The sequence below is a fragment of the Siphateles boraxobius genome, unplaced genomic scaffold, assembly GCF_051911475.1.
Source record: "Siphateles boraxobius isolate OS27281-9 unplaced genomic scaffold, OSU_SipBor_1 65, whole genome shotgun sequence".
Lineage (NCBI taxonomy): Eukaryota > Metazoa > Chordata > Actinopteri > Cypriniformes > Leuciscidae > Siphateles > Siphateles boraxobius.
This window is the reverse complement of record NW_027509192.1, coordinates 6,796,850-6,824,666: the sequence shown is the minus strand read 5'-3', so window position 1 is coordinate 6,824,666 and position 27,817 is coordinate 6,796,850. Positions and strand designations below refer to the sequence as shown.

At 39.3% G+C, this 27,817-nt stretch overlaps 1 protein-coding gene across 3 annotated transcripts; it reads right to left on the bottom strand.

Moving 5' to 3' along the window:
* Nucleotides 1-18,097: 18,097 nt before the first annotated feature.
* Nucleotides 18,098-21,170, bottom strand: chst1 (carbohydrate (keratan sulfate Gal-6) sulfotransferase 1). Of its 3 annotated transcripts, none has more exons than XM_077210512.1 (2): nt 20,630-21,170; nt 18,098-19,829 (listed from the first exon to the last, which is right to left on the bottom strand). In XM_077210512.1, exon 2 carries the CDS (start codon nt 19,768-19,770, stop codon nt 18,508-18,510), a length of 1,263 nt encoding a protein of 420 aa, XP_077066627.1. In that variant the 5' UTR covers nt 19,771-19,829; nt 20,630-21,170; the 3' UTR covers nt 18,098-18,507. The 3 variants fall into 3 exon arrangements, with proteins under 3 accessions (XP_077066627.1, XP_077066628.1, XP_077066629.1); XM_077210513.1 differs by having other exon boundaries at nt 20,686-21,120; XM_077210514.1 differs by lacking the exon at nt 20,630-21,170 and adding an exon at nt 20,378-20,494.
* Between the last annotated feature and the right edge of the window lie 6,647 nt (nt 21,171-27,817).

Genomic DNA, 27,817 nt, shown 5'->3' with positions numbered 1-27,817 from the left:
TATCTCCGCAACGCTTAATCGTATTCAGACCAAACTTGGTACATGTCATTACAAGCATGACCTGAGGCTACATGCCTCGTTTCGGCGCAGCGCCACCTACTGGTCCGGAGATATGAAAAACGGCTATTTTCGCTCATAACTTCTGAACGGTTTGTCCAAAAATCATAAAAGTGGTCTCTGTAGATTCAGGGCGTCATGCCGAGTCGACTGATATCGAATTTTCCCAGATCAGCCATTTTGGCTGTCGGCCATTTTGAATTATGTGCTAAAATGCTGTATTTTTTGAACGCATGAACGAATTGTTACGAAACTTGGTATGGGTCATCGGTACGATGCCCTGAAGGAGCCTGAGAAGTTTCGAAACAGCGCCACCTAGTGGTAAAATTTATTTTTCAAATACTTATAACTCTGGCTGTGGTTGACTTATTTTCACGGGAGTCATCTCGTTGAGGTCCTGAATCCTTGCCGAGTCCACAGATACCAAACATGCTAGGTTTCAACTTACGGTTTGTGTAGCGTTGTGATTTAGCGCTTAAAAAACATTTGCCGATATCTTCGAAACCGCTAGTCCGATCGAGACGAAACCACCGTCAGAAGTTTGGAACCATAGCTTGTTAACTATATGTGAGAGCCCAAATGCCAAAATATTGATGGTAAGGGGTAGTAAAATCAAATCAAAGTCACGTGTCAGTCATTTTTGATGCTTTTTTTCATATAAATGTCTAAAACTCCGAAGCGAATTGAGATATTTTCACCAAATTTGGCACACACATGTATGGGCTCATTCCAAGGACACATGAAAAAAAATTGTGAGATTTTGCCTCTTGGTGGCGCTATAATAGAACAAAACATGAAAATCCCATTGATTTCAATGCAGTTTTGTGATGTGAAATGCTATACTTAATGAACACATTGCTGTAACATTATGAAACTCAGAATTTGTTACCAGCACCTTGCCTTGAAGGTACTCAAAAGATTTCAAGACAGCGCCACCTGTTGGTCAAAAGTTAAAATTACATTTCCAAAAATGCTAATAACTTTTTTTTTTTAAATGTGCTTATTGTAATGACACTGGTCTTAATAGATTCCTTGGGTCATGCCGAGAACATAGATACCAAGTTTGACGTATTTGGACGAACTTCCTGTCCGCCATCTTTATTTACTTACAAAACCTTCTTTTTCGAACTTCTCCTAGACCATTCGTCCGATTTTCACCAAAATCGAATCGTGTCATCTCCATACCGTGCCGACTAAAAGTTATGGATTTCGTGACGATAGACGAAACCGTTTTCGTATACCGCAGCAGCAAAGTTGAGACATGCTGCCAAAATGACTATTAAGTCTTTATCTCTGCAATGCCTTGATATTTTGACACCAAACTTTGTATGTGTCATTGTCACCTCACTCTGACCACATCACATCGATTTTGTAACTGCGCCACCTATTGGTCGAAAGTGATTATCCATTAAATCATCTTAAAAGTTACTGTATATATGATTTTTCAGCCATTTGCCCAACATTCTCTTAAAATGTCTTTAATTGCTCCTTGCTGCAATTGGTCTGCCACTCCCACCCATGAGGGCATCTGTTGCTGCTTCTTGAGCTTGGCCCCGGTAATGGCTGCTTGCAGCTATATTTATTATTATTATTCTTCTTCTTCTTCCGACTGGGCGTCTATGGCAGCCCCTAGAACCGTGCCCGGGAAAGTTGTTCCGGTTTGACATTCTGATAGAGGACAGTCCCAACAGTAATTGCACCAATTTTGGTGTCTCTAACTCATTGCCTCTAGCGCCACCACCTGTCCAAAGTTTCACTTTTATTATGCTAATAACTTTTGAACCCTTAGGCCTATCAACAAAATTCTTTTTTCCTCTGATTCCTGAGCTCATGAAGATTCGATCGCACCCTATGACGTCATTTTCCGTCATAAAAATATGGCCGCCATTTTGAATTGTCCAAAAAACCTACTTTTGCGAACTCGTCCTAGACGGTTTGTCCGATTCTCACCAAAATCGCACCAGATCATCTCCAGGCAGTGCCGACAAAAAGTTATGGAATTCAAGTCGATTCGTCAAACCACTTTCGATAAACACGCAAACAAATTTTACGTAGCGCTTGCGAAAACAGACGTAAGGCTGTATCTCCGCAACGCTTAATCGTATTCAGACCAAACTTGGTACATGTCATCACAAGCATGACCTGAGGCTACATGCTGCGTTTCGGCGCAGCGCCACCTACTGGTCCGGAGATATGAAAAACGGCTATTTTCGCTCATAACTTCTGAACGGTTTGTCCAAAAATCATAAAAGTGGTCTCTGTAGATTCAGGGCGTCATGCCGAGTCGACTGATATCAAATTTTCCCAGATCGGCCATTTTGGCTGTCGGCCATTTTGAATTATGTGCTAAAATGCTGTATTTTTTGAACGCATGAACGAATTGTTACGAAACTCGGTATGGGTCATCGGTACGATGCCCTGAAGGAGCCTGAGAAGTTTCGAAACAGCGCCACCTAGTGGTAAAATTTATTTTTCAAATGCTTATAACTCTGGCTGTGGTTGACTTATTTTCACGGGAGTCATCTCGTTGAGGTCCTGAATCCTTGCCGAGTCCACAGATACCAAACATGCTAGGTTTCAACTTACGGTTTGTGTAACGTTGTGATTTAGCGCTTAAAAAACATTTGCCGATATCTTCGAAACCGCTAGTCCGATCGAGACGAAACCACCGTCAGAAGTTTGGAACCATAGCTTGTTAACTATATGTGAGAGCCCAAATGCCAAAATATTGATGGTAAGGGGTAGTAAAATCAAATCAAAGTCACGTGTCAGTCATTTTTGATGCTTTTTTTCATATAAATGTCTAAAACTCCGAAGCGAATTGAGATATTTTCACCAAATTTGGCACACACATGTATGGGCTCATTCCAAGGACACATGAAAAAAAATTGTGAGATTTTGCCTCTTGGTGGCGCTATGATAGAACAAAACATGAAAATCCCATTGATTTCAATGCATTTTTGTGATGTGAAATGCTATACTTAATGAACACATTGCTGTAACATTATGAAACTCAGAATTAGTTACCAGCACCTTGCCTTGAAGGTACTCAAAAGATTTCAAGACAGCGCCACCTGTTGGTCAAAAGTTAAAATTACATTTCCAAAAATGCTAATAACTTTTTTTTAAATGTGCTTATTGTAATGACACTGGTCTTAATAGATTCCTTGGGTCATGCCGAGAACATAGATACCAAGTTTGACGTATTTGGACGAACTTCCTGTCCGCCATCTTTATTTACTTTCAAAACCTTCTTTTTCGAACTTCTCCTAGACCATTCGTCCGATTTTCACCAAAATCGAATCGTGTCATCTCCATACCGTGCCGACTAAAAGTTATGGATTTTGTGACGATAGACGAAACCGTTTTCGTATACCGCAGCAGCAAAGTTGAGACATGCTGCCAAAATGACTATTAAGTCTTTATCTCTGCAATGCCTTGATATTTTGACACCAAACTTTGTATGTGTCATTGTCACCTCACTCTGACCACATCACATCGATTTCGTAACTGCGCCACCTATTGGTCGAAAGTCATAATCCATTAAATCATCTTAAAAGTTACTGTATATATGATTTTTTAGCCATTTGCCTAAATTCATCTTTAAATGTCTTTAATTGCTCCTTGCTGCTGTCGGTCTGAAACTTCCAGCCATGTTGGCATGTCTTGTCGTCTGCGTTTGCGCTTGGCCCCGGAATGGCTGCTTGCAGCTATATTTATTATTATTCTTCTTCTTCTTCTTCCGACTGGGCGTCTATGGCAGCCCCTAGAACCGTGTCCGGGAAAGTTGTTCCGGTTTGACATTCTGATAGAGGACAGTCCCAACAGTAATTGCACCAATTTTGGTGTCTCTAACTCATTGCCTCTAGCGCCACCACCTGTCCAAAGTTTCACTTTTATTATGCTAATAACTTTTGAACCGTTAGGCCTATCAACAAAATTCTTTTTCCCTCTGATTCCTGAGCTCATGACGATTCGATCGCACCCTATGACGTCATTTTCCGTCATAAAAATATGGCCGCCATTTTGAATTGTCCAAAAAACCTACTTTTGCGAACTCGTCCTAGACGGTTTGTCCGATTCTTACCAAATTTGCACCAGATCATCTCCAGGCAGTGCCGACAAAAAGTTATGGAATTCAAGTTGATTCGTCAAACCACTTTCGATAAACGCGCAAACAAATTTTACGTAGCGCTTGCGAAAACAGACGTAAGGCTGTATCTCCGCAACGCTTAATCGTATTCAGACCAAACTTGGTACATGTCATCACAAGCATGACCTGAGGCTACATGCTGCGTTTCGGCGCAGCGCCACCTACTGGTCCGGAGATATGAAAAACGGCTATTTTCGCTCATAACTTCTGAACGGTTTGTCCAAAAATCATAAAAGTGGTCTCTGTAGATTCAGGGCGTCATGCCGAGTCGACTGATATCGAATTTTCCCAGATCGGCCATTTTGGCTGTCGGCCATTTTGAATTATGTGCTAAAATGCTGTATTTTTTGAACGCATGAACGAATTGTTACGAAACTCGGTATGGGTCATCGGTACGATGCCCTGAAGGAGCCTGAGAAGTTTCGAAACAGCGCCACCTAGTGGTAAAATTTATTTTTCAAATGCTTATAACTCTGGCTGTGGTTGACTTATTTTCACGGGAGTCATCTCGTTGAGGTCCTGAATCCTTGCCGAGTCCACAGATACCAAACATGCTAGGTTTCGACTTACGGTTTGTGTAGCGTTGTGATTTAGCGCTTAAAAAACATTTGCCGATATCTTCGAAACCGCTAGTCCGATCGAGACGAAACCATCGTCAGAAGTTTGGAACCATAGCTTGTTAACTAAATGTGAGAGCCCAAATGCCAAAATATTGATGGTAAGGGGTAGTAAAATCAAATCAAAGTCACGTGTCAGTCATTTTTGATGCTTTTTTTCATATAAATGTCTAAAACTCCGAAGCGAATTGAGATATTTTCACCAAATTTGGCACACACATGTATGGGCTCATTCCAAGGACACATGAAAAAACATTGTGAGATTTTGCCTCTTGGTGGTGCTATAATAGAACAAAACATGAAAATCCCATTGATTTCAATGCAGTTTTGTGATGTGAAATGCTATACTTAATGAACACATTGCTGTAACATTATGAAACTCAGAATTTGTTACCAGCACCTTGCCTTGAAGGTACTCAAAAGATTTCAAGACAGCGCCACCTGTTGGTCAAAAGTTAAAATTACATTTCCAAAAATGCTAATAACTTTTTTTTAAATGTACTTATTGTAATGACACTGGTCTTAATAGATTCCTTGGGTCATGCCGAGAACATAGATACCAAGTTTGACGTATTTGGACGAACTTCCTGTCCGCCATCTTTATTTACTTTCAAAACCTTCTTTTTCGAACTTCTCCTAGACCATTCGTCCGATTTTCACCAAAATCGAATCGTGTCATCTCCATACCGTGCCGACTAAAAGTTATGGATTTCGTGACGATAGACGAAACCGTTTTCGTATACCGCAGCAGCAAAGTTGAGACATGCTGCCAAAATGACTATTAAGTCTTTATCTCTGCAATGCCTTGATATTTTGACACCAAACTTTGTATGTGTCATTGTCACCTCACTCTGACCACATCACATCGATTTTGTAACTGCGCCACCTATTGGTTGAAAGTGATAATCCATTAAATCATCTTAAAAGTTACTGTATATATGATTTTTCAGCCATTTTGCAAAAATTCTCTTAAAATGTCTTTAATTGCTCCTTGCTGCAGTTGGTCTGCCAATCCCACCCATGAAGGCATCTGTTTCCGCTTCTTGCGCTTGGCCCCGGTAATGGCTGCTTGCAGCTATATTTATTAGGGGCCAAGCACCGAAGGTGCGGAGGCACCTATTGTATCTGTTCCGGTTCTTATTATTATTATTATTATTCTTCTTCTTCTTCTTCTTCTTCTTCTTCCGACTGGGCGTCTATGGCAGCCCATAGAACCGTGTCCGGGAAAGTTGTTTTGGTTTGACATTCTGATAGAGGACAGTCCCAACATCAATTGCACCAATTTTGGTGTCTCTAACTCATTGCCTCTAGCGCCACCACCTGTCCAAAGTTTCACTTTTATTATGCTAATAACTTTTGAACCGTTAGGCCTATCAACAAAATTCTTTTTTCCTCTGATTCCAGAGCTCATGACGATTCGATCGCACCCTATGACGTCATTTTCCGTCATAAAAATATGGCCGCCATTTTGAATTGTCCAAAAAACCTACTTTTGCGAACTCGTCCTAGACGGTTTGTCCGATTCTCACCAAAATTTCACCAGATCATCTCCAGGCAGTGCCAACAAAAAGTTATGGAATTCAAGTTGATTCGTCAAACCACTTTCGATAAACGCGCAAACAAATTTTACGTAGCGCTTGCGAAAACAGACGTAAGGCTGTATCTCCGCAACGCTTAATCGTATTCAGACCAAACTTGGTACATGTCATCACAAGCATGACCTGAGGCTACATGCTGCGTTTCGGCGCAGCGCCACCTACTGGTCCGGAGATATGAAAAACGGCTATTTTCGCTCATAACTTCTGAACGGTTTGTCCAAAAATCATAAAAGTGGTCTCTGTAGATTCAGGGCGTCATGCCGAGTCGACTGATATCGAATTTTCCCAGATCGGCCATTTTGGCTGTCGGCCATTTTGAAATATGTGCTAAAATGCTGTATTTTTTGAACGCATGAACGAATTGTTACGAAACTCGGTATGGGTCATCGGTACGATGCCCTAAAGGAGCCTGAGAAGTTTCGAAACAGCGCCACCTAGTGGTAAAATTTATTTTTCAAATGCTTATAACTCTGGCTGTGGTTGACTTATTTTCACGGGAGTCATCTCGTTGAGGTCCTGAATCCTTGCCGAGTCCACAGATACCAAACATGCTAGGTTTCAACTTACGGTTTGTGTAGCGTTGTGATTTAGCGCTTAAAAAACATTTGCCGATATCTTCGAAACCGCTAGTCCGATCGAGACGAAACCACCGTCAGAAGTTTGGAACCATAGCTTGTTAACTATATGTGAGAGCCCAAATGCCAAAATATTGATGGTAAGGGGTAGTAAAATCAAATCAAAGTCACGTGTCAGTCATTTTTGATGCTTTTTTTCATATAAATGTCTAAAACTCCGAAGCGAATTGAGATATTTTCACCAAATTTGGCACACACATGTATGGGCTCATTCCAAGGACACATGAAAAAAAATTGTGAGATTTTGCCTCTTGGTGGCGCTATAATAGAACAAAACATGAAAATCCCATTGATTTCAATGCAGTTTTGTGATGTGAAATGCTATACTTAATGAACACATTGCTGTAACATTATGAAACTCAGAATTTGTTACCAGCACCTTGCCTTGAAGGTACTCAAAAGATTTCAAGACAGCGCCACCTGTTGGTCAAAAGTTAAAATTAAATTTTCAAAAATGCTAATAACTCTTTTTAAAATGTGCTTATTGTAATGACACTGGTCTTAATAGATTCCTTGGGTCATGCCGAGAACATAGATACCAAGTTTGACGTATTTGGACGAACTTCCTGTCCGCCATCTTTATTTACTTTCAAAACCTTCTTTTTCGAACTTCTCCTAGACCATTCGTCCGATTTTCACCAAAATCGAATCGTGTCATCTCCATACCGTGCCGACTAAAAGTTATGGATTTCGTGACGATAGACGAACCCTTTTTTTCGTATACCGCAGCAGCAAAGTTGAGACATGCTGCCAAAATGACTATTAAGTCTTTATCTCTGCAATTCCTTGATATTTTGACACCAAACTTTGTATGTGTCATTGTCACCTCACTCTGACCACATCATATCGATTTCGTAACTGCGCCACCTATTTGTCGAAAGGTATAATCCATTAAATCATCTTAAAAGTTACTGTATATATGATTTTTTAGCCATTTGCCTAAATTCATCTTTAAATGTCTTTAATTGCTCTTTGCTGCAGTTGGTCTGCCACTCCCACCCATGATGGCATCTGTTGCCGCTTCTTGCGCTTGGCCCCGGTAATGGCTGCTTGCAGCTATATTTATTATTATTCTTCTTCTTCTTCTTCTTCCGACTGGGCGTCTATGGCAGCCCCTAGAACCGTGTCCGGGAAAGTTGTTCCGGTTTGACATTCTGATAGAGGACAGTCCCAACAGTAATTGCACCAATTTTGGTGTCTCTAACTCATTGCCTCTAGCGCCACCACCTGTCCAAAGTTTCACTTTTATTATGCTAATAACTTTTGAACCGTTAGGCCTATCAACAAAATTCTTTTTTCCTCTGATTCCTGAGCTCATGACGATTCGATCGCACCCTATGACGTCATTTTCCGTCATAAAAATATGGCCGCCATTTTGAATTGTCCAAAAAACCTACTTTTGCGAACTCGTCCTAGACGGTTTGTCCGATTCTCACCAAAATTGCACCAGATCATCTCCAGGCAGTGCCGACAAAAAGTTATGGAATTCAAGTCGATTCGTCAAACCACTTTCGATAAACACGCAAACAAATTTTACGTAGCGCTTGCGAAAACAGACGTAAGGCTGTATCTCCGCAACGCTTAATCGTATTCAGACCAAACTTGGTACATGTCATCACAAGCATGACCTGAGGCTACATGCTGCGTTTCGGCGCAGCGCCACCTACTGGTCCGGAGATATGAAAAACGGCTATTTTCGCTCATAACTTCTGAACGGTTTGTCCAAAAATCATAAAAGTGGTCTCTGTAGATTCAGGGCGTCATGCCGAGTCGACTGATATCAAATTTTCCCAGATCGGCCATTTTGGCTGTCGGCCATTTTGAATTATGTGCTAAAATGCTGTATTTTTTGAACGCATGAACGAATTGTTACGAAACTCGGTATGGGTCATCGGTACGATGCCCTGAAGGAGCATGAGAAGTTTCGAAACAGCGCCACCTAGTGGTAAAATTTATTTTTCAAATATTTATAACTCTGGCTGTGGTTGACTTATTTTCACGGGAGTCATCTCGTTGAGGTCCTGAATCCTTGCCAAGTCCACAGATACCAAACATGCTAGGTTTCGACATACGGTTTGTGTAGCGTTGTGATTTAGCGCTTAAAAAACATTTGCCGATATCTTCGAAACCGCTAGTCCGATCGAGACGAAACCACCGTCAGAAGTTTGGAACCATAGCTTGTTAACTATATGTAAGAGCCCAAATGCCAAAATATTGATGGTAAGGGGTAGTAAAATCAAATCAAAGTCACGTGTCAGTCATTTTTGATGCTTTTTTTCATATAAATGTCTAAAACTCCGAAGCGAATTGAGATATTTTCACCAAATTTGGCACACACATGTATGGGCTCATTCCAAGGACACAAGAAAAAAATTGTGGGATTTTGCCTCTTGGTGGCGCTATAATAGAACAAAACATGAAAATCCCATTGATTTCAATGCAGTTTTGTGATGTGAAATGCTATACTTAATGAACACATTGATGTAACATTATGAAACTCAGAATTTGTTACCAGCACCTTGCCTTGAAGGTACTCAAAAGATTTCAAGACAGCGCCACCTGTTGGTCAAAAGTTAAAATTACATTTCCAAAAATGCTAATAACTTTTTTTTAAATGTGCTTATTGTAATGACACTGGTCTTAATAGATTCCTTGGGTCATGCCGAGAACATAGATACCAAGTTTGACGTATTTGGACGAACTTCCTGTCCGCCATCTTTATTTACTTTCAAAACCTTCTTTTTCGAACTTCTCCTAGACCATTCGTCCGATTTTCACCAAAATCGAATCGTGTCATCTCCATACCGTGCCGACTAAAAGTTATGGATTTCGTGACGATAGACGAAACCGTTTTCGTATACCGCAGCAGCAAAGTTGAGACATGCTGCCAAAATGACTATTAAGTCTTTAACTCTGCAATGCCTTGATATTTTGACACCAAACTTTGTATGTGTCATTGTCACCTCACTCTGACCACATCACATCGATTTCGTAACTGCACCACCTATTGGTCGAAAGTCATAATCCATTAAATCATCTTAAAAGTTACTGTATATATGATTTTTTAGCCATTTGCCTAAATTCATCTTTAAATGTCTTTAATTGCTCCTTGCTGCTGTCTGTCTGAAACTTCCAGCCATGTTGGCATGTCTTTTCGTCTGCGTTTGCGCTTGGCCCCGGAATGGCTGCTTGCAGCTATATTTATTATTATTATTCTTCTTCTTCTTCTTCTTCCGACTGGGCGTCTATGGCAGCCCCTAGAACCGTGTCCGGGAAAGTTGTTCCGGTTTGACATTCTGATAGAGGACAGTCCCAACAGTAATTGCACCAATTTTGGTGTCTCTAACTCATTGCCTCTAGCGCCACCACCTGTCCAAAGTTTCACTTTTATTATGCTAATAACGTTTGAACCGTTAGGCCTATTAACAAAATTATTTTTTCCTCTGATTCCTGAGCTCATGACGATTTGATCGCACCCTATGACGTCATTTTCCGTCATAAAATTATGGCCGCCATTTTGAATTGTCCAAAAAACCTACTTTTGCGAACTCGTCCTAGACGGTTTGTCCGATTCTCACCAAAATTGCACCAGATCATCTCCAGGCAGTGCTGACAAAAAGTTATGGAATTCAAGTCGATTCGTCAAACCGCTTTCGATAAACGCGCAAACAAATTTTACGTAGCGCTTGCGAAAACAGACGTAAGGCTGTATCTCCGCAACGCTTAATCGTATTCAGACCAAACTTGGTACATGTCATCACAAGCATGACCTGAGGCTACATGCTGCGTTTCGGCGCAGCGCCACCTACTGGTCCGGAGATATGAAAAACGGCTATTTTCGCTCATAACTTCTGAACGGTTTGTCCGAAAATCATAAAAGTGGTCTCTGTAGATTCAGGGCGTCATGCCGAGTCGACTGATATCGAATTTTCCCAGATCGGCCATTTTGGCTGTCGGCCATTTTGAATTATGTGCTAAAATGCTGTATTTTTTGAACGCATGAACGAATTGTTACGAAACTCGGTATGGGTCATCGGTACGATGCCCTGAAGGAGCCTGAGAAGTTTCGAAACAGCGCCACCTAGTGGTAAAATTTATTTTTCAAATGCTTATAACTCTGGCTGTGGTTGACTTATTTTCACGGGAGTCATCTCGTTGAGGTCCTGAATCCTTGCCGAGTCCACAGATACCAAACATGCTAGGTTTCAACTTACGGTTTGTGTAGCGTTGTGATTTAGCGCTTAAAAAACATTTGCCGATATCTTCGAAACCGCTAGTCCGATCGAGACGAAACCACCGTCAGAAGTTTGAAACCATAGCTTGTTAACTATATGTGAGAGCCCAAATGCCAAAATATTGATGGTAAGGGGTAGTAAAATCAAATCAAAGTCACGTGTCAGTCATTTTTGATGCTTTTTTTCATATAAATGTCTAAAACTCCGAAGCGAATTGAGATATTTTCACCAAATTTGGCACACACATGTATGGGCTCATTCCAAGGACACAAGAAAAAAATTGTGGGATTTTGCCTCTTGGTGGCGCTATAATAGAACAAAACATGAAAATCCCATTGATTTCAATGCAGTTTTGTGATGTGAAATGCTATACTTAATGAACACATTGCTGTAACATTATGAAACTCAGAATTTGTTACCAGCACCTTGCCTTGAAGGTACTCAAAAGATTTCAAGACAGCGCCACCTGTTGGTCAAAAGTTAAAATTACATTTCCAAAAATGCTAATAACTTTTTTTTAAATGTGCTTATTGTAATGACACTGGTCTTAATAGATTCCTTGGGTCATGCCGAGAACATAGATACCAAGTTTGACGTATTTGGACGAACTTCCTGTCCGCCATCTTTATTTACTTTCAAAACCTTCTTTTTCGAACTTCTCCTAGACCATTCGTCCGATTTTCACCAAAATCGAATCGTGTCATCTCCATACCGTGCCGACTAAAAGTTATGGATTTCGTGACGATAGACGAAACCGTTTTCGTATACCGCAGCAGCAAAGTTGAGACATGCTGCCAAAATGACTATTAAGTCTTTATCTCTGCAATGCCTTGATATTTTGACACCAAACTTTGTATGTGTCATTGTCACCTCACTTTGACCACATCACATCGATTTCGTAACTGCGCCACCTATTTGTCGAAAGTGATAATCCATTAAATCATCTAAAAAGTTACTGTATATATGATTTTTTAGCCATTTGCCTAAATTCATCTTTAAATGTCTTTAATTGCTCCTTACTGTAGTTGGTCTGCCACTCCCACCCATGATGGCATCTGTTGCCGCTTCTTGCGCTTGGCCCCGGTAATGGCTGCTTGCAGCTATATTTATTATTATTATTCTTCTTCTTCTTCTTCTTCTTCTTCCGACTGGGCGTCTATGGCAGCCCCTAGAACCGTGTCCGGGAAAGTTGTTCCGGTTTGACATTCTGATAGAGGACAGTCCCAACAGTAATTGCACCAATTTTGGTGTCTCTAACTCATTGCCTCTAGCGCCACCACCTGTCCAAAGTTTCACTTTTATTATGCTAATAACTTTTGAACCGTTTGGCCTATCAACAAAATTCTTTTTTCCTCTGATTCCTGAGCTCATGACGATTCGATCGCACCCTATGACGTCATTTTCCGTCATAAAAATATGGCCGCCATTTTGAATTGTCCAAAAAACCTACTTTTGCGAACTCGTCCTAGACGGTTTGTCCGATTCTCACCAAAATCGCACCAGATCATCTCCAGGCATTGGCGACAAAAAGTTATGGAATTCAAGTCGATTCGTCAAACCGCTTTCGATAAACGCGCAAACAAATTTTACGTAGCGCTTGCGAAAACAGACGTAAGACTGTATCTCCGCAACGCTTAATCGTATTCAGACCAAACTTGGTACATGTCATCACAAGCATGACCTGAGGCTACATGCTGCGTTTCGGCGCAGCGCCACCTACTGGTCGGGAGATATGAAAAACGGCTATTTTTGCTCATAACTTCTGAACGGTTTGTCCAAAAATCATAAAAGTGGTCTCTGTAGATTCAGGGCGTCATGCCGAGTCGACTGATATCAAATTTTCCCAGATCGGCCATTTTGGCTGTCGGCCATTTTGAATTATGTGCTAAAATGCTGTATTTTTTGAACGCATGAACGAATTGTTACGAAACTCGGTATGGGTCATCGGTACGATGCCCTGAAGGAGCCTGAGAAGTTTCGAAACAGCGCCACCTAGTGGTAACATTTATTTTTCAAATGCTTATAACTCTGGCTGTGGTTGACTTATTTTCACGGGAGTCATCTCGTTGAGGTCCTGAATCCTTGCCGAGTCCACAGATACCAAACATGCTAGGTTTCGACTTACGGTTTGTGTAGCGTTGTGATTTAGCGCTTAAAAAACATTTGCCGATATCTTCGAAACCGCTAGTCCGATCGAGACGAAACCACCGTCAGAAGTTTGGAACCATAGCTTGTTAACTATATGTGATAGCCCAAATGCCAAAATATTGATGGTAAGGGGTAGTAAAATCAAATCAAAGTCACGTGTCAGTCATTTTTGATGCTTTTTTTCATATAAATGTCTAAAACTCCGAAGCGAATTGAGATATTTTCACCAAATTTGGCACACACATGTATGGGCTCATTCCAAGGACACATGAAAAAAAAATGTGAGATTTTGCCTCTTGGTGGCGCTATAATAGAACAAAACATGAAAATCCCATTGATTTCAATGCAGTTTTGTGATGTGAAATGCTATACTTAATGAACACATTGCTGTAACATTATGAAACTCAGAATTTGTTACCAGCACCTTGCCTTGAAGGTACTCAAAAGATTTCAAGACAGCGCCACCTGTTGGTCAAAAGTTAAAATTACATTTCCAAAAATGCTAATAACTTTTTTTAAAATGTGCTTATTGTAATGACACTGGTCTTAATAGATTCCTTGGGTCATGCCGAGAACATAGATACCAAGTTTGACGTATTTGGACGAACTTCCTGTCCGCCATCTTTATTTACTTTCAAAACCTTCTTTTTCGAACTTCTCCTAGACCATTCGTCCGATTTTCACCAAAATCGAATCGTGTCATCTCCATACCGTGCCGACTAAAAGTTATGGATTTCGTGACGATAGACGAAACCGTTTTCGTATACCGCAGCAGCAAAGTTGAGACATGCTGCCAAAATGACTATTAAGTCTTTATCTCTGCAATGCCTTGATATTTTGACACCAAACTTTGTATGTGTCATTGTCACCTCACTCTGACCACATCACATCGATTTTGTAACTGCGCCACCTATTGGTTGAAAGTGATAATCCATTAAATCATCTTAAAAGTTACTGTATATATGATTTTTCAGCCATTTTGCAAAAATTCTCTTAAAATGTCTTTAATTGCTCCTTGCTGCAGTTGGTCTGCCAATCCCACCCATGATGGCATCTGTTTCCGCTTCTTGCGCTTGGCCCCGGTAATGGCTGCTTGCAGCTATATTTTATCATTATTATTGAATCAAAACAACTGAATATAAACAACAAAATGTATATACAGTTAAATACTGTCAATAAATAAAAACCTGCATAAGCTATCTTACAATTAAAATATATTTCGTTCATCACAATAAATATTCTTTATTTAATTAAAAATAATGAAATCATTGTTATGATGCAAAAAATATTATTGGTCCTAACAAAGGCTTAATTTCCTTTTTAAAAAGAATCAAATCTAAAATATATTAATTACATTAATATATAATAAACTCTATATTAAATAGTTGAATGTTCTGATAGGTATTTCCAAACTGCACAATGCAACTAAATCCTGCACATACGACAGCTATAGAAAAGCAATTACTTTGATTCTATACATGTTTGCATCATGGAGTCTCTTAATCACAATAAGTGGATTAAATGAATGACTGCTATCTCAAGCAGTTTGAGATCTTCAGTGAGGAGCATGATAAATTGTTATCCTCTGAAGAGCGCTTTAAGTTCAACGAAGCAAAACTCGCCATCTGCTACAGTTCATGTATATAATCTAAGAACAGCAGAAACTGCTTCTTGACATTTGAGGACAGGAGACCTCTGTTGTGGGCTGAAATTTGTACCATTGGACATCTCTGTGGCCTTTTTGATCCCTCCCATTCTTTCACAGATTCGCTCTCTTCACTGTATGGGTTGAGGAAAAAATAGCTTCCTCAGCATACAGACCAATTTAAGTGGGTAATTTACACAAGAATATCTGCTTTTAAGGAGCACTAACACCTTTTTTTTTACTTTAGTTTATAGCTGGCATTTTTTTTAGCTGATCTTTCCACTGGTGCTGCCAAATTATTGGTGGCTTTTATGGCAAAGGATAATGCGAGATGGCTCAGAAAGCCAATTAATTGTGCACTTCTGTAGGGTTGATGGGGAAAAAAGTTAAAAGTTCATCAAACAAATGGCTTAAATGTGGATAGTAAATTGTGATACATACACACCTCAGGTCACAAAATAAGCCACCTGCCAAGAAAGAGTGTGCATGTGTAAGTGCCTTAAATTCTCACATTTTACTGAATTACAAATGCCACACTGAAACTATTTTAATGGGACTTTTTTTTTTTTATTGACAGGGATAACTGGAAATGATTAGGGGAAAATGGGACTGGCAATTGACAACCCAGATTGGAACTCATAGCTACAAGGTTGTGGCTTCAACTTAATGTGAAATATAGCTATTATGGCTATATTTCTGCCATTACTAGATATTACTGGCTTGGGAGCAACTGTGCAGCATAGCTAAGCTTATGCATAGAAATTCCATGACATGCTGTTTTGTCCTGCAATGTGATGTGTTTACTGTAGTCTTCATCAGTCTTATGTATACTAGCAGCAGAGAAACACATTTTCAAAATGAAAAAAGTGGCTTGACTTGACAATGCAGCCCAATTAGACATGATTAGCTATTTCTTCAGACCACAAGGGGGGGCCATTTCTTCTGGATGTCTTGAAAGATCAAACAAGGAAAAACTAAACAATGGTATCTTGTATGACATTAATTTATGGTACATGACTGTGAAGCATGTATATCTGATGACAATCTCTTGGAATGAAAGAGAATTCGTCCTCGCCCACTCTTCACGCTCTCTAATGCTGCTGACACAAATCTAAAATTGAAGATTGACCATTAATATTCCTCATTTAAAACTGAATGAGGGTTAGCAACTGAGACAATCATGAAATTGATATATCTGGTTTAATAACCTGAACGTGAATCAAGATTATCTAGATTATGTAAAATCCATGAAGGATTAAAACAAATTAAGGCCATTGTGACAACCAAGCAGGAGACATGTACACAACTGTCCTTTAAGCTGTGCAACAACAAAAAAGCATCTATAAATGGAAAAAAGTGGTTCCACCAGTGATAACATTTATGCTTCTCTACATTTATTAACCCCTTAGCTGTCTTTTTGATAATTGACATTAAAATGCACTATACAAACTTAAATGGTTGTAATTCAAGAATGCTTTGCAATACAGACCTAAGTTTGGTCATGTTTTAAAGAAAACAATCAGCAGATTATTACTGAAGTGAAAGCACTTCAATAAATTAAAGTATGAAAAAGTAATGGAAGTTATAATTTACAGTAAATCAAATATACTTTATTAATATATTTTTTAATATAAAACAAATATTTTACAAAATATTTTTTACTATTAAATTACTATAAAATGAAAGCTATATATCTAACCAAGTTGTGTTCCAAATTTCAAGTTGATAGCACAAAAATTTAAGTTCCCATGAGATTTTGTTTAGGCGTAGTACCAAAAATAGCCACCAGGTGCCATTGCATTCCATTGAATTTAATTGTATGCATTCTGCTGTAACAAATTCATAAATTTCTATCCAAATATCATTTATGTCACTAAATATGGAACCTTGAGACTCAGACCTTTCTGACAATATGTGTTTTGTCAATATTAGAAAAGGTTTTGATAATAAATTATGAAAGATGATGCCCAAAAGGGGAGGGGCCTAATAAAAAAATACCGTTTCTATGGTAACGCAACATCCAATTTCAAAACGGTTTTCACAGGATGAATTCTGAGTTCGAAAGCTTTCAAATGATACCTAATTTATGATAACTACTAAATATGTGATATAATAATAATAAAAAAAATATTTATATATATATATAATATATATTATACTTTTAGAGGACTTCTTACTTTACTTTTAAAAATATATTTTTATCTTTTTTTATTGACAAATACTAGATTATGTTTTATTATGAACTTTTAGCATTAAAAACCCAAGTTTCAATTATTAAAAGTGTGTGCGTCGACTTTTTGTGACAAAGGTCCGAAACTCCTGTAATGACGTTGATTTTTTGAGGCGCACTCTTTTCATAAATTCATATATTACTGTTATAACATAATTTGTAAGAAAACAACAGCGCTAAAATATCTATTTAGGAGTCTTAGACCTTTCCAACGATATATAGTTTGTCATAATTAGATTAGGATTTAATAGTAATATAGCAAAGTAAAGTTAGATATCCCGTATACGGGATCGTGACAGTTAATTAAGATTTCAAAAATAGCAAAAGTCTCTTTCACATACAATGAGCCAAACATTTTTTTCCCCATGGACACTAAATACAAATCTATATGCAGTGAATCAATGAAAATTTGTGGTATGATGAAGAGGATAGCCACTAAAGAATGAATCATTTCATATGAAAATCTCTAAATTACATTAAACTACCGAACTGTCCACTCTAAAAACTTGGACCGCATTGGATTTTTCTGAAGTAGTATCATGGCATTTAGCAAAATATAACAAAAACCTTATTTCATTGTGAATTAACAGCAATAATTGATTTTTACAATGTATTTGTAAAATGACCACCTAAAGCAAGCAGACTGAAGTGTATTATTTTAATTTAGATTATTTTATTTTTACCTGGATGCAGCATCAATTTATAAAGCAAACCAAAATAAACCCCCAAAACTCTGTGGCAGACAAGACTTTACACTGAGACACACCTGAGAAATAGCCTGACTGTGACATTCACAATTTTATTGCACGGCTGTTATTATACAAGACAGCATTTCAGTCTCACATTAAAGAATGTTTTTCTTGAGAATAGTCTGGGTTCTATGACATACAAAATATTCACATTCACTGTTTTCAAAGCAATGACCAGCATAAAGAATTTCTTTATCAGTAGTGTGGTGCTCTGCTCTAATATATAAATAATGAACATAACTATCTCAATGCAATGGCTGCGATCAAGGTGAAGTTCAGATCTCTTTACAGCTAAAGTGTTTTGGTTCTTGTGCTGTTCAGAAAATTCTGGGACTGCAAGGGAGTCTCCGAAGTAAAAAAAGTTCATAGTGCAAATGTCAATCACATTAAGGCAAGAATATAAATCTAGAAAAATAGTTGTGCGTGCACGTTTACCTTTGTTACAAAAAAGGTATGAAGGTTTTGTCCTCGATGAGAGAGAGAGACATGTTTTTCAGCTCCTCGGGGGAGTTGACAGCTTTGTAGCCGAGCTCATCTAAAATGTGCTGACAAACTGTTTGTGTGTAATCAACTATGTCATGAGACAATTTCAACCTCCAGCTCTCTGCGTTGGCCGCCGAGTCCCTCAACGTGCCGTACTTATGCTTTGCTGACACATCGTTATTGCCTCTTGTGTTGTTATGTATCCAGTCCACCACACTTTTTTCCAAAGATAGACCAAGGAATTCATAAACCTCCTTGGTTTTTTGGAGCGGATTCCTGGCTAGGTCCTCGTATCTCACTAGCATGTACCGTCCTCGAAGCCATGGCGGCCGGCTTAAGCCCGTGGACACTGAGTTCAGAAAGTCGTCACACACTGTTGTTAGCTGAGTCAAATCCAGGTTGTAGGGTTTACGGCCGGTGGCTCTCCAGATCCGCCATAGGCGGTATGTGTCCCGGAAGGTTTCAATCCTCGAAGATAATATTCCACGCGGGTCCCTCACCAGCTGGATAACTTTCAGATTAAGCCGAGGGTCCTCAATCAGTGCCTTAAGATCATTGACCTCTGGAATACGCACTGTTTTAATGGCCACGTGGCGTCTTTCACGACATGATTCGGTTGCTAGGGTCAAGTTAAGGGAGGCACACTTTCGAACACAATCCCCCTCTTCTATATTGCCATCATTAGGGCTGAAGGCATCACAGACCGGCATAGAGCAAAGGGCTTTGCTGGCTCCTCGGCGAAAGATTTTATCCGTGGTATGGTTTGCCGGCTGCGGTTTGATGTAACTCTCTAAGAAATACAAGTCGCAGTTGTACAAGCTTCTAAGAAGGTCACGACTGGCTCCCAGCATCACTCTGCGCTCAACAGTATATCTGCTGGGAGAAAGGTGAGGGATTAAGGTTGTTTGGACATGATAGAGTGGCTCAAAAAGATAGAACACATCTGAGTGCTGGTTAAACAACTGTCCAACGAATGAGGAGCCGCTACGGGTGGTTGCCAAGATGAGGATGTGAGTCTTCCTGGAGGAATTGTAATTAAAATACGGGTACTCATCACACATCCGATCGAAGGACTCCACATCCTGTCCCAAACCACAGTTCAGAGGGTTAGGAACAGGGCACAAATGAAAAGGCTTAGCTGTGAAAGTCCTGATTGCTGTGTATTGGATCGCTATGGACACCAATGCAAGCAGAATCACAGCCTTCCAGGAACATTGCATGGCTGGGTAACTTCATTTAGATGATGCAGTCCGATTTGATCCTATCAACAAAGATGCAGCTGGGGGGGAAAAAAGATATCTCTGTGAGTTCGAAAACTCACGTTTTTGTATGCCAAGTAAGGCAGATATATAACATTTAATTCAAACATCTAACCAGGTCTGAAATAACAAAGAAATCAAATCTATGAATATTTAACTTCAGAAATTATTATTTATAAGTCAATATCAAAAGCAAAAAACAACTTAAAATATAGATGTGAAAGAACTTGAGAGGCTCCGTGCTAAGCCTTAATTTCAAGCATTCAAAGACAAATGTGCCTTCAAAATATATTATATTAAATTCTACACTATGCTTCACAATGCAAGCCTTAAGCAGTCTTTTATTGCAATATGACACTTTGATCAAGTAGGCTACTTTTTAATGCAGCCAAACTCCTACAACTAAACTGCTTCCTACAGGCTTTTACACAAGCCGGAGGTATTTTGTTTTTCCCTTGGGGAAATCAGCAAAGGTTCAGCAAACCTGCATCTAGAATGCAGGCAGGTTACAAAATCAGAAACTGGCACCAGTTAAGGCACCTGTAGAGAGATGCATTAATTGCAATACCTCACAATGCCATATGCATGCTTATTATGATAGGTTTGAAAGGCAGCCGTCGACGACCGCGCGCGTCGAGTTCTGATTTACCGCAGTGCAACACAACTTGTATTCAGTTGGAAATTAAAAAAAAATAGCAGATCCGATCTGTCTGTCGACTATATAAAACGGTTACCAACTTATCCCTTATTCCAGCGCGAACATTTCAGATTTCCAACTAGGCTCGAAAATATCGTGAAATAAATACTTCGATATACTTGCCTCATATAAAGCTGTATGAGAACATGACGAAAATTTAAACAAAAGAAAAAAATCACCATATGCCGCGATGGCTTTGCGTAGTCGTCCCGTAACGCCCGTCATAGACGTTGGATCGCTTTAATTCACGTATTCAGATGTCGAGGTCTTCCTTATTTCCTAAAAAACGATGAAAAGGTCGTATATCCTCAAACAGCTCCATTCATGCACTGGATAAAACATTCAAAGACGGGCTCCGTGGAGAGACAACGGATGAATAAGGTATTGATGCGCATCCTCAGACGTCTCTCTGTGACTAAACGCGAAACACCGGACGGATATTTCGCTCGTTCGTCGTGAGGAGAAGACTGAAGAGAGGTGTGCCAGTCGGTCCCAGATTAAGTAAAACGTAGACAGCCCTATGCGAATATTCACCCCCTTCTCACAAAACCACAGTTGACAAAGGCTGAGGAGAAAAAAACAGCACGGGGGGAGGCAGATTTGGTTCACTATTCGCGTCCTCCCTCAGAAACATGTCAGTGCTCGACGCTAAACCTTTGAACATGGAGTTAGTTTGGATGAGGTGTTCTGGCATCTAGAAATTTCATTCTTTTTTCTCGGTCTTTCTCAGTCGCTATATATAGGCCCTATATTTAGGTGTAAGCGAAATTATTCGTATTCAAATTTATTGAGTTTATTATTTTGATTAATGTCTTTCATTCACTTGTTTTATTAATTTTTCTTTTTTTATTAATTTTATTAATCTTTTCTTTATGAATTATAGATCCTTTTTGTGCCATATGTTTCATGATTTTCCCTGTGCTATTTATTTCTTTGAGTGTGTTCAGAGTTCATTGCATAATGTACCATGTTATCAAAGTGCATCTGTTTTCATCTCGCAGACATGAGATAGTAATGCAAGATCTGCTATATTACAAGAACTTAGTGACCTAATCAGATCTCCATCCTTAAATGGCTGCAAAAGAAGTACCAAAAATATGAATAAACTTTCCCTAGTCTCTTCCTGTTATGTAAGCATAGCATATAAAATGTTATTTTAAGAAGACTCTGGGCTTCTTTCTTGTCTCCCTTTTAATTCTGCTATCTTACTTCTTTTGGGCCTTTGTTTCTCTATATAGGGGGAGACCGGGGATGGTTGTAACACTTTTTGCTTTAGCACCTATAACTCGCTTTTAATTTTTTAGCTTGAGTTCTCAAACTTTTATACAAACTACCCACATTTGTTTACTACAAATGGTACCAATTCAACTCTCTATAAGAATATCACAGACCTCGTGAGTGGATGTCAAATACATGGTGTTCCTTTGTTACAACCTACCCCTACCGGTACACATGCGGTAAGTTGTAACAATTTGACAAAATAAGTAAAAATGGATGCCATATGATATTGTTCAAAAACAGATTTTTTAAAATAAAAGAGCAATCTCTCTCTTTCTCTCTCTCTCTCTCTCTCTCTCTCTCTCTCTCAATAATAGACTATGTCTGTTTGACTGGTGTGTGTGTGTGTGTGTGTGTGTCTGTGTGTGTGTGTTTAAATTTGTCTACTAGAACACACTTTCTTAACAGTATACACTTAATAATAACAATAGGATACGTCTCGGCTACTAACGTAACCTCGGTTCCCTGAGAGTACGGAACGAGTATTGCGTAAGTTAGGTTACTCTATGGGAAAACTCGTTTTCTCTGGAATATTGAGGCCAAATTTTTAAAACGCAATGCAGCTGTACAGCAGACAATAGCTGAGCGTCTAGCGCACTCATTGGCTGTGCTGCGGCAACTGCAGGTACCTATGGCGAGTCGGCTAAGATGCGCGGACCAATCAGGTCACTTGCTGCCAGCTTCCTTCATCTCCGTTAATGTCAACCAGAGATGTTGCTTTAGCACCGTCAAGTTCGCCATGTCACCAATCGCCTGGGAGGTAGATTTAGTGCCGCGCACAGCCAGGTCTGTGGCGCTGCGCAGGTTCCTGAAAGCTTCCTGGTCAGGTCCAGACTCGTCCATAAAGCAGAGAAGTTTGGCCTAAAAAACCTGGAGTACTGCCATGGTGTGAAGCGCCGAAGCAGCTTGACCAGCGGAGGCGTAAGCTCGGCCAGCGAGAGCTGAAGTAGTACGGCAAGGCGGGTGAGTCACTTTAGCTTTCCATCCCATAGCTGTGGGTGGGCAAAGGTGCGCGTGCCACCTTATATCAAAGGTGCCACTGTCTCTTCGAGGGGGGGAATGTTCTCATATTCTTTCTCCACAGCGCCGTCGACAGTCGAGAGCGTTGACGAGGTGGAGGGTTTGAGACGAGCTGAATGCGGCGCTTTCCACGACTTCGTTAGCTCGTTATGTACCTCAGGAAAGAAAGGGGCAGGTCTTTGCTGAGGGTAGGGCTGGACGATATGGCCAAATTTTATATCACGATATATTTCTTAATTTCGGTCGATACGATATAATTCCGATATCGATATGAACAATATAAAAGCCTCAGAAAAACTGCCAAGAACGCCCATAACAGATGTCTGTTCCTACAATCTTCTGAAAAATGAATTTGCCAAGTCTATGAAATCTGCTGGAGTCTTTCGCTACTGCACCATAACAAACTACATGAAGCAATGAAATAACACATCATAACAATAATATTCTCTTCTCAATACCTGCTACAAGACTATGAAAGCATATGGGTAGCAATATTCCATTTGAAATGTAATATGCAAAATGACAATGTAATATGTCAAATGGCAATGCATTTCTGTTTTTAAATTTACATTTGCCATAACATTTGTGCAACATTTGGTACACAAAATGGGGGATTTTTTTTTTCGATTTAAATCCTTTCCTGCATTTACATAAATTTAGGGACTATGGTGTTACAAAATCCAGGAAATAATTAAGTTTATTATAATGATAAATTCTGCCAAAAATAAAAGTAGGCTACTAAACTATGTATAACAAAAATATGTCTTACTTTTTTCAAGACTTGAGATAATCATTTTATAAAGTCAAAAATGTTCACCATTAATGTTTTGTGTGTAAATAAAACTGAAATATGCAGAAATTGAATAAGGTTATCAAATAGTCTGAACTGCATAAATTATAAATTAAATATAGATTAATCCTTATTAAAGCTACACACGTTCTTTAGACAACATCAGGGAGTAATTTGCTCTGTTCCCCTTTGTTCTTTGGTTAACTTAACTGACAGACAGAATTGGCTGCTGTCCCTTTAAGATCTGTCGCTGATGAGAGGATCTTACGCATTTAATTTTCTCATTTAGGCTACTCTTAACTTTCATTTAAGATTTTATTAAACTCTTTTATTAAACTTTTTTATTTAACTCTGCCTGTGTAAACAGGACTGGTGAGGGCGGTTCTCTGGGTGAGAGCGAGGCACGCAGCGACTGGGCCGGCATGTGCTCGCTCGCATCTGTCCGCTCTGGCCTTCTTTGTCTACGGCGCTACTTGCGCGGCCTGAGCAAAGGAAAAGCGGAAGCCATGGTGTCGTCGTCGGTGAAGCTGGCCAGTCGAGTCCGCAGGGTGGCAAGCGCCATCTAATCACACTCCGGGCAGCCGCCCTTAGAGAGTGCAGCTTCAGCGTGGTCACGGCCCAGACAGGAAGTGCACAAGATGTGACGATCCACGCCGAAGCCTCTGCACGAGGCGCATGTGTCTCGAGGCATTTGAAACAACGCCTTGAAAATTGCTCTTTTAGATAGTGAGTCGTAGTGGGCGAACACACTAAGTTTTGCTTAAAAGGTTATATACGCTGGATGGCACATCAGAACATTGGGCTGAAGCCGGCTTCCAGTGAAAACCAGGAAGTCGGCGTCCTCAGAACTGCTTAGCAGGTAGCTTGTTCTGCTGAAGGCTTTTCAATGGCAGCGGTGAAGGCTTCTCAAACGGAGGTCAGCGAAGTGGAACTTGCTGAAGGAGATTAAATCTGAATTATATGGCAAAAATTGGGGTTTATATAGCTAAAAGCCACGCCCATACTGGCGGGCTCTGGTGTGAAGTGACCTGATTGGTTTGCGCATCTTAGCCGACTCGCATAGGTTCGTGCAGTTGGCGCAGCACAGCCAATGAGCACGCTAGACGCTCAGCTATATGTCTGCTGTGCAGCTCCACTGCGTTTTAAAAATTTGGCTTCAATATTCTCGAGAAAAGGAGTTTTCTAAAGTTAGCGTAAGCTAACTCATGCAATACGAGAGACCTCTCGAAAGGGAACTACAATGTACCTAAGTAAATAACATCTTTGTACATCTTTAGGTCTACCAAAAAAATGTCTGTGTGTGATTAAATAATCTATTAAACAATCATACTTAACGGTATACTTAATAAACACCACTACAATGTACCAGATTAAAGAACACCTTTGTACATCTTTAAGTCTAACAAAAAATAACATGTCAATGTGCATGTGAGTGTGTGTCTATGTGTGTATATTCTTAATCAGAGTCACAGTGCTGACAGATGAATTATGCTGGTAACCCTGGAGTGCAGGCTTGATGGGCCCAGAAACTGTATAGGGCACAATTCACCCAAACCTTCTTTGGCTATGAGTTGTTAAATGGCTCCATGCAAACCACTTTATTTAAAACACTGGCAGAGACACCTCTGTCAGTCTTTCTTTTCCATGCCCTATTCATTGTTTAAAAACATTAAAATCAAGAAAGTTCTTAGTTATATTCTTAGTATGTAAGGGGATGGTTGTAACACTTTTTAAATAAGTGTTACAACCCACCCCACCCCTGTCAGCCAATGTTAGCTAGCTGTATTAGCATAGTGGATTGAAATTAGCATTGGGAAAATGCATCACATATTGCCTAATACTAATTATTCTAATAAAAGTCGTACAATTTTATCTGCAATAGTACAGATACTAAAAAAAATATAGTCTTGGTCAAAATCTTCTTCAAAATATATATTTTTTCTCTATATATTCTGCATGTCCCTGTTTCCAGCCTTGACAATCACCAGGCTGGATCGGGAGGAAGTAGGAAAATACTGAAGTGATCACATGACTCCTATCTTATCCCTAATTGGTGGAATTGATGGTGCTACAACTCTCCCCATGTTACAACCATCCCCGGTCTCCCCCTCTGATCTTCACAATATTCATCTGTAAGATACATTACTTTGGATTTTATTATAAACTATTGAATATGATAGAACTTATTTTTGTTTAAACGTATTTGCTATTACAATTTTCATATTGACTTAATTCATTTGTTTTCTTTATAATTTTACATTTTTGCTTAATAAATTTGTTATTCCTTTATATATATATATATATATATGGAGTATATGCGGGGACAGACATGGTCAGCTGGTAGACTTCAGTACTGACTGACTGAATGGCCCAAAGTAATTATGTAATGGGACAGTATGTGTTGAAAAAAAGTGTTTTCCTCATTTTGAGGGTTTGTAACTTCCTCACACCTCCATTTATACACATAATTAGGTTTGATTTTTCCCTATATGATCTTATGTTGGTTTTAACTATTAGTGCTAGACTTTCAATGGTAGTTATATGTAGGGCAGTATACCTCAAAAATAAATTCCTTTGCTCATTGTTCCTAAGTTTAGGTTGTTACATGCTGAAACTCTTGCTCTTCTGCTGTAGCTTTAAGATTTAATTTTGTGTCATTAATGGCAAATCTGCTGCAAGTTTGAGTGTATGGGAACATGGGAACTCAATTCAGTTGTGAGGTCATTTAATTTATGATCACGTGATATGGTGTCATTTTTTCTGTATATTGATTTCGAATTTTCGAATTTTGTCCAATCCCCGACTTCAAAAGACTTAGAATATAATGCACTTAATCTCAGTGAACTATTCCTTTAAACTTTATAGGCAATCATAATTGTCATTGTTTGGCACTTTCATTTTGATTTTAGCTGCAGGATGCAATTAACAAAGTGCGATGGATGATCATTTCATGTCTACATACAACCTAAAACTTGAGTTAATTTGCACCACAAATCTGCACTTCCTTTCATCTGCTGTGTTTTCCCCTTTTTATCCTTTTACCTGAAGCCAGACATTGGCATTTGAAATGAGTCTTTTCCCCCAGTTCAGTGTCTTGCAATCTCAGAAACTGCCAAATGTGAGATTATGGTTGGCTTTTTGCGAAATCAGTTTTATCTTTGTGTGCTCAATGCAACCCCAATTTCAATCAGTGTGTGTACTCAACCATTTGAAAATGTCGGCCTGCATATCGGCGACGGCAGTACTGGGGTGAAGATGGGTGTGTGTCCCCTTTATCCACCCTGCTGAGAGCTGGTAATAAGCTTTTAAACGCAAATGATCCTTCCCCCTCTGTCCACCGAACACTGCACTGCATCAACGATTCGGCAGTTATTTTCTAGTGCTTTGAATTTACGGATCCTCTATGACAACCGTGTCCAGAGAAATGAGAAAACCCAAAGCATGAAACATGATTTCAATATGCGATTGTACTGTGCAAGACGCAGAAGAAGCGAAACCAGAATAGACTTACGACAAACTCTGAAAGACCTCTTCGACTCTGGCTTGGTTTAATGGACTAGCCAGAAGGCCAAGAATTAAAATTTTGGGCTCCACCTTTCAGTTAACAGATCTTAAAGGAACTAATTTTGTGTTAGTTTGAAGAACATTCCAACTATCTAAAGAACCCTTTTCCACTAAAGAACCTTTTGTTCAATAGAAGTGTTCTATGAATGTTTAAGTTTCTTAATGGAACCATCATGGAACCATAAATGCAAATTCTTCATGGAACCATGAATGCCAATAAATAACTTTTATTTCTAAAGGGGTCATGAATTGCATTGTTATATAATGTTTCATAGGGAGCTTATAATGTTAGTATGATTTTTACAGAATTTTTTTTTTATCATTTAGAAATAAAAGGCATTTTTCCTATACCCTGATTTTAGCCCTCTGGTTTGAACAATCTGTTTGAAGGGACGTGTCTGCTGTGAGACTTCAGTATAAACGCCCACTGCTGTGATTGGCTATCATGTGGAACTCTCTCGAAAACTTTTAGCACATTTTTACTATTAAGCTCTCAAGGTTAACTAATCGTTAAAAGTGTTTATTAGCATTATATTTAGATCTATTGCATTATATTTAGATTGTGGCATGAAAGGTTGCAGTGATGAGCATTGAAGCCGGTTATAAACATGTTGAGCGCGTGAATGCAGTGATCTAGTCACTCCAACTCCATTTCTGCA

Excerpts from the sequence above, each read along its gene's own strand:
- chst1 (XM_077210512.1), bottom strand. The coding sequence starts at position 19,770 with ATGCAATGTTCCTGGAAGGCTGTGATTCTGCTTGCATTGGTGTCCATA.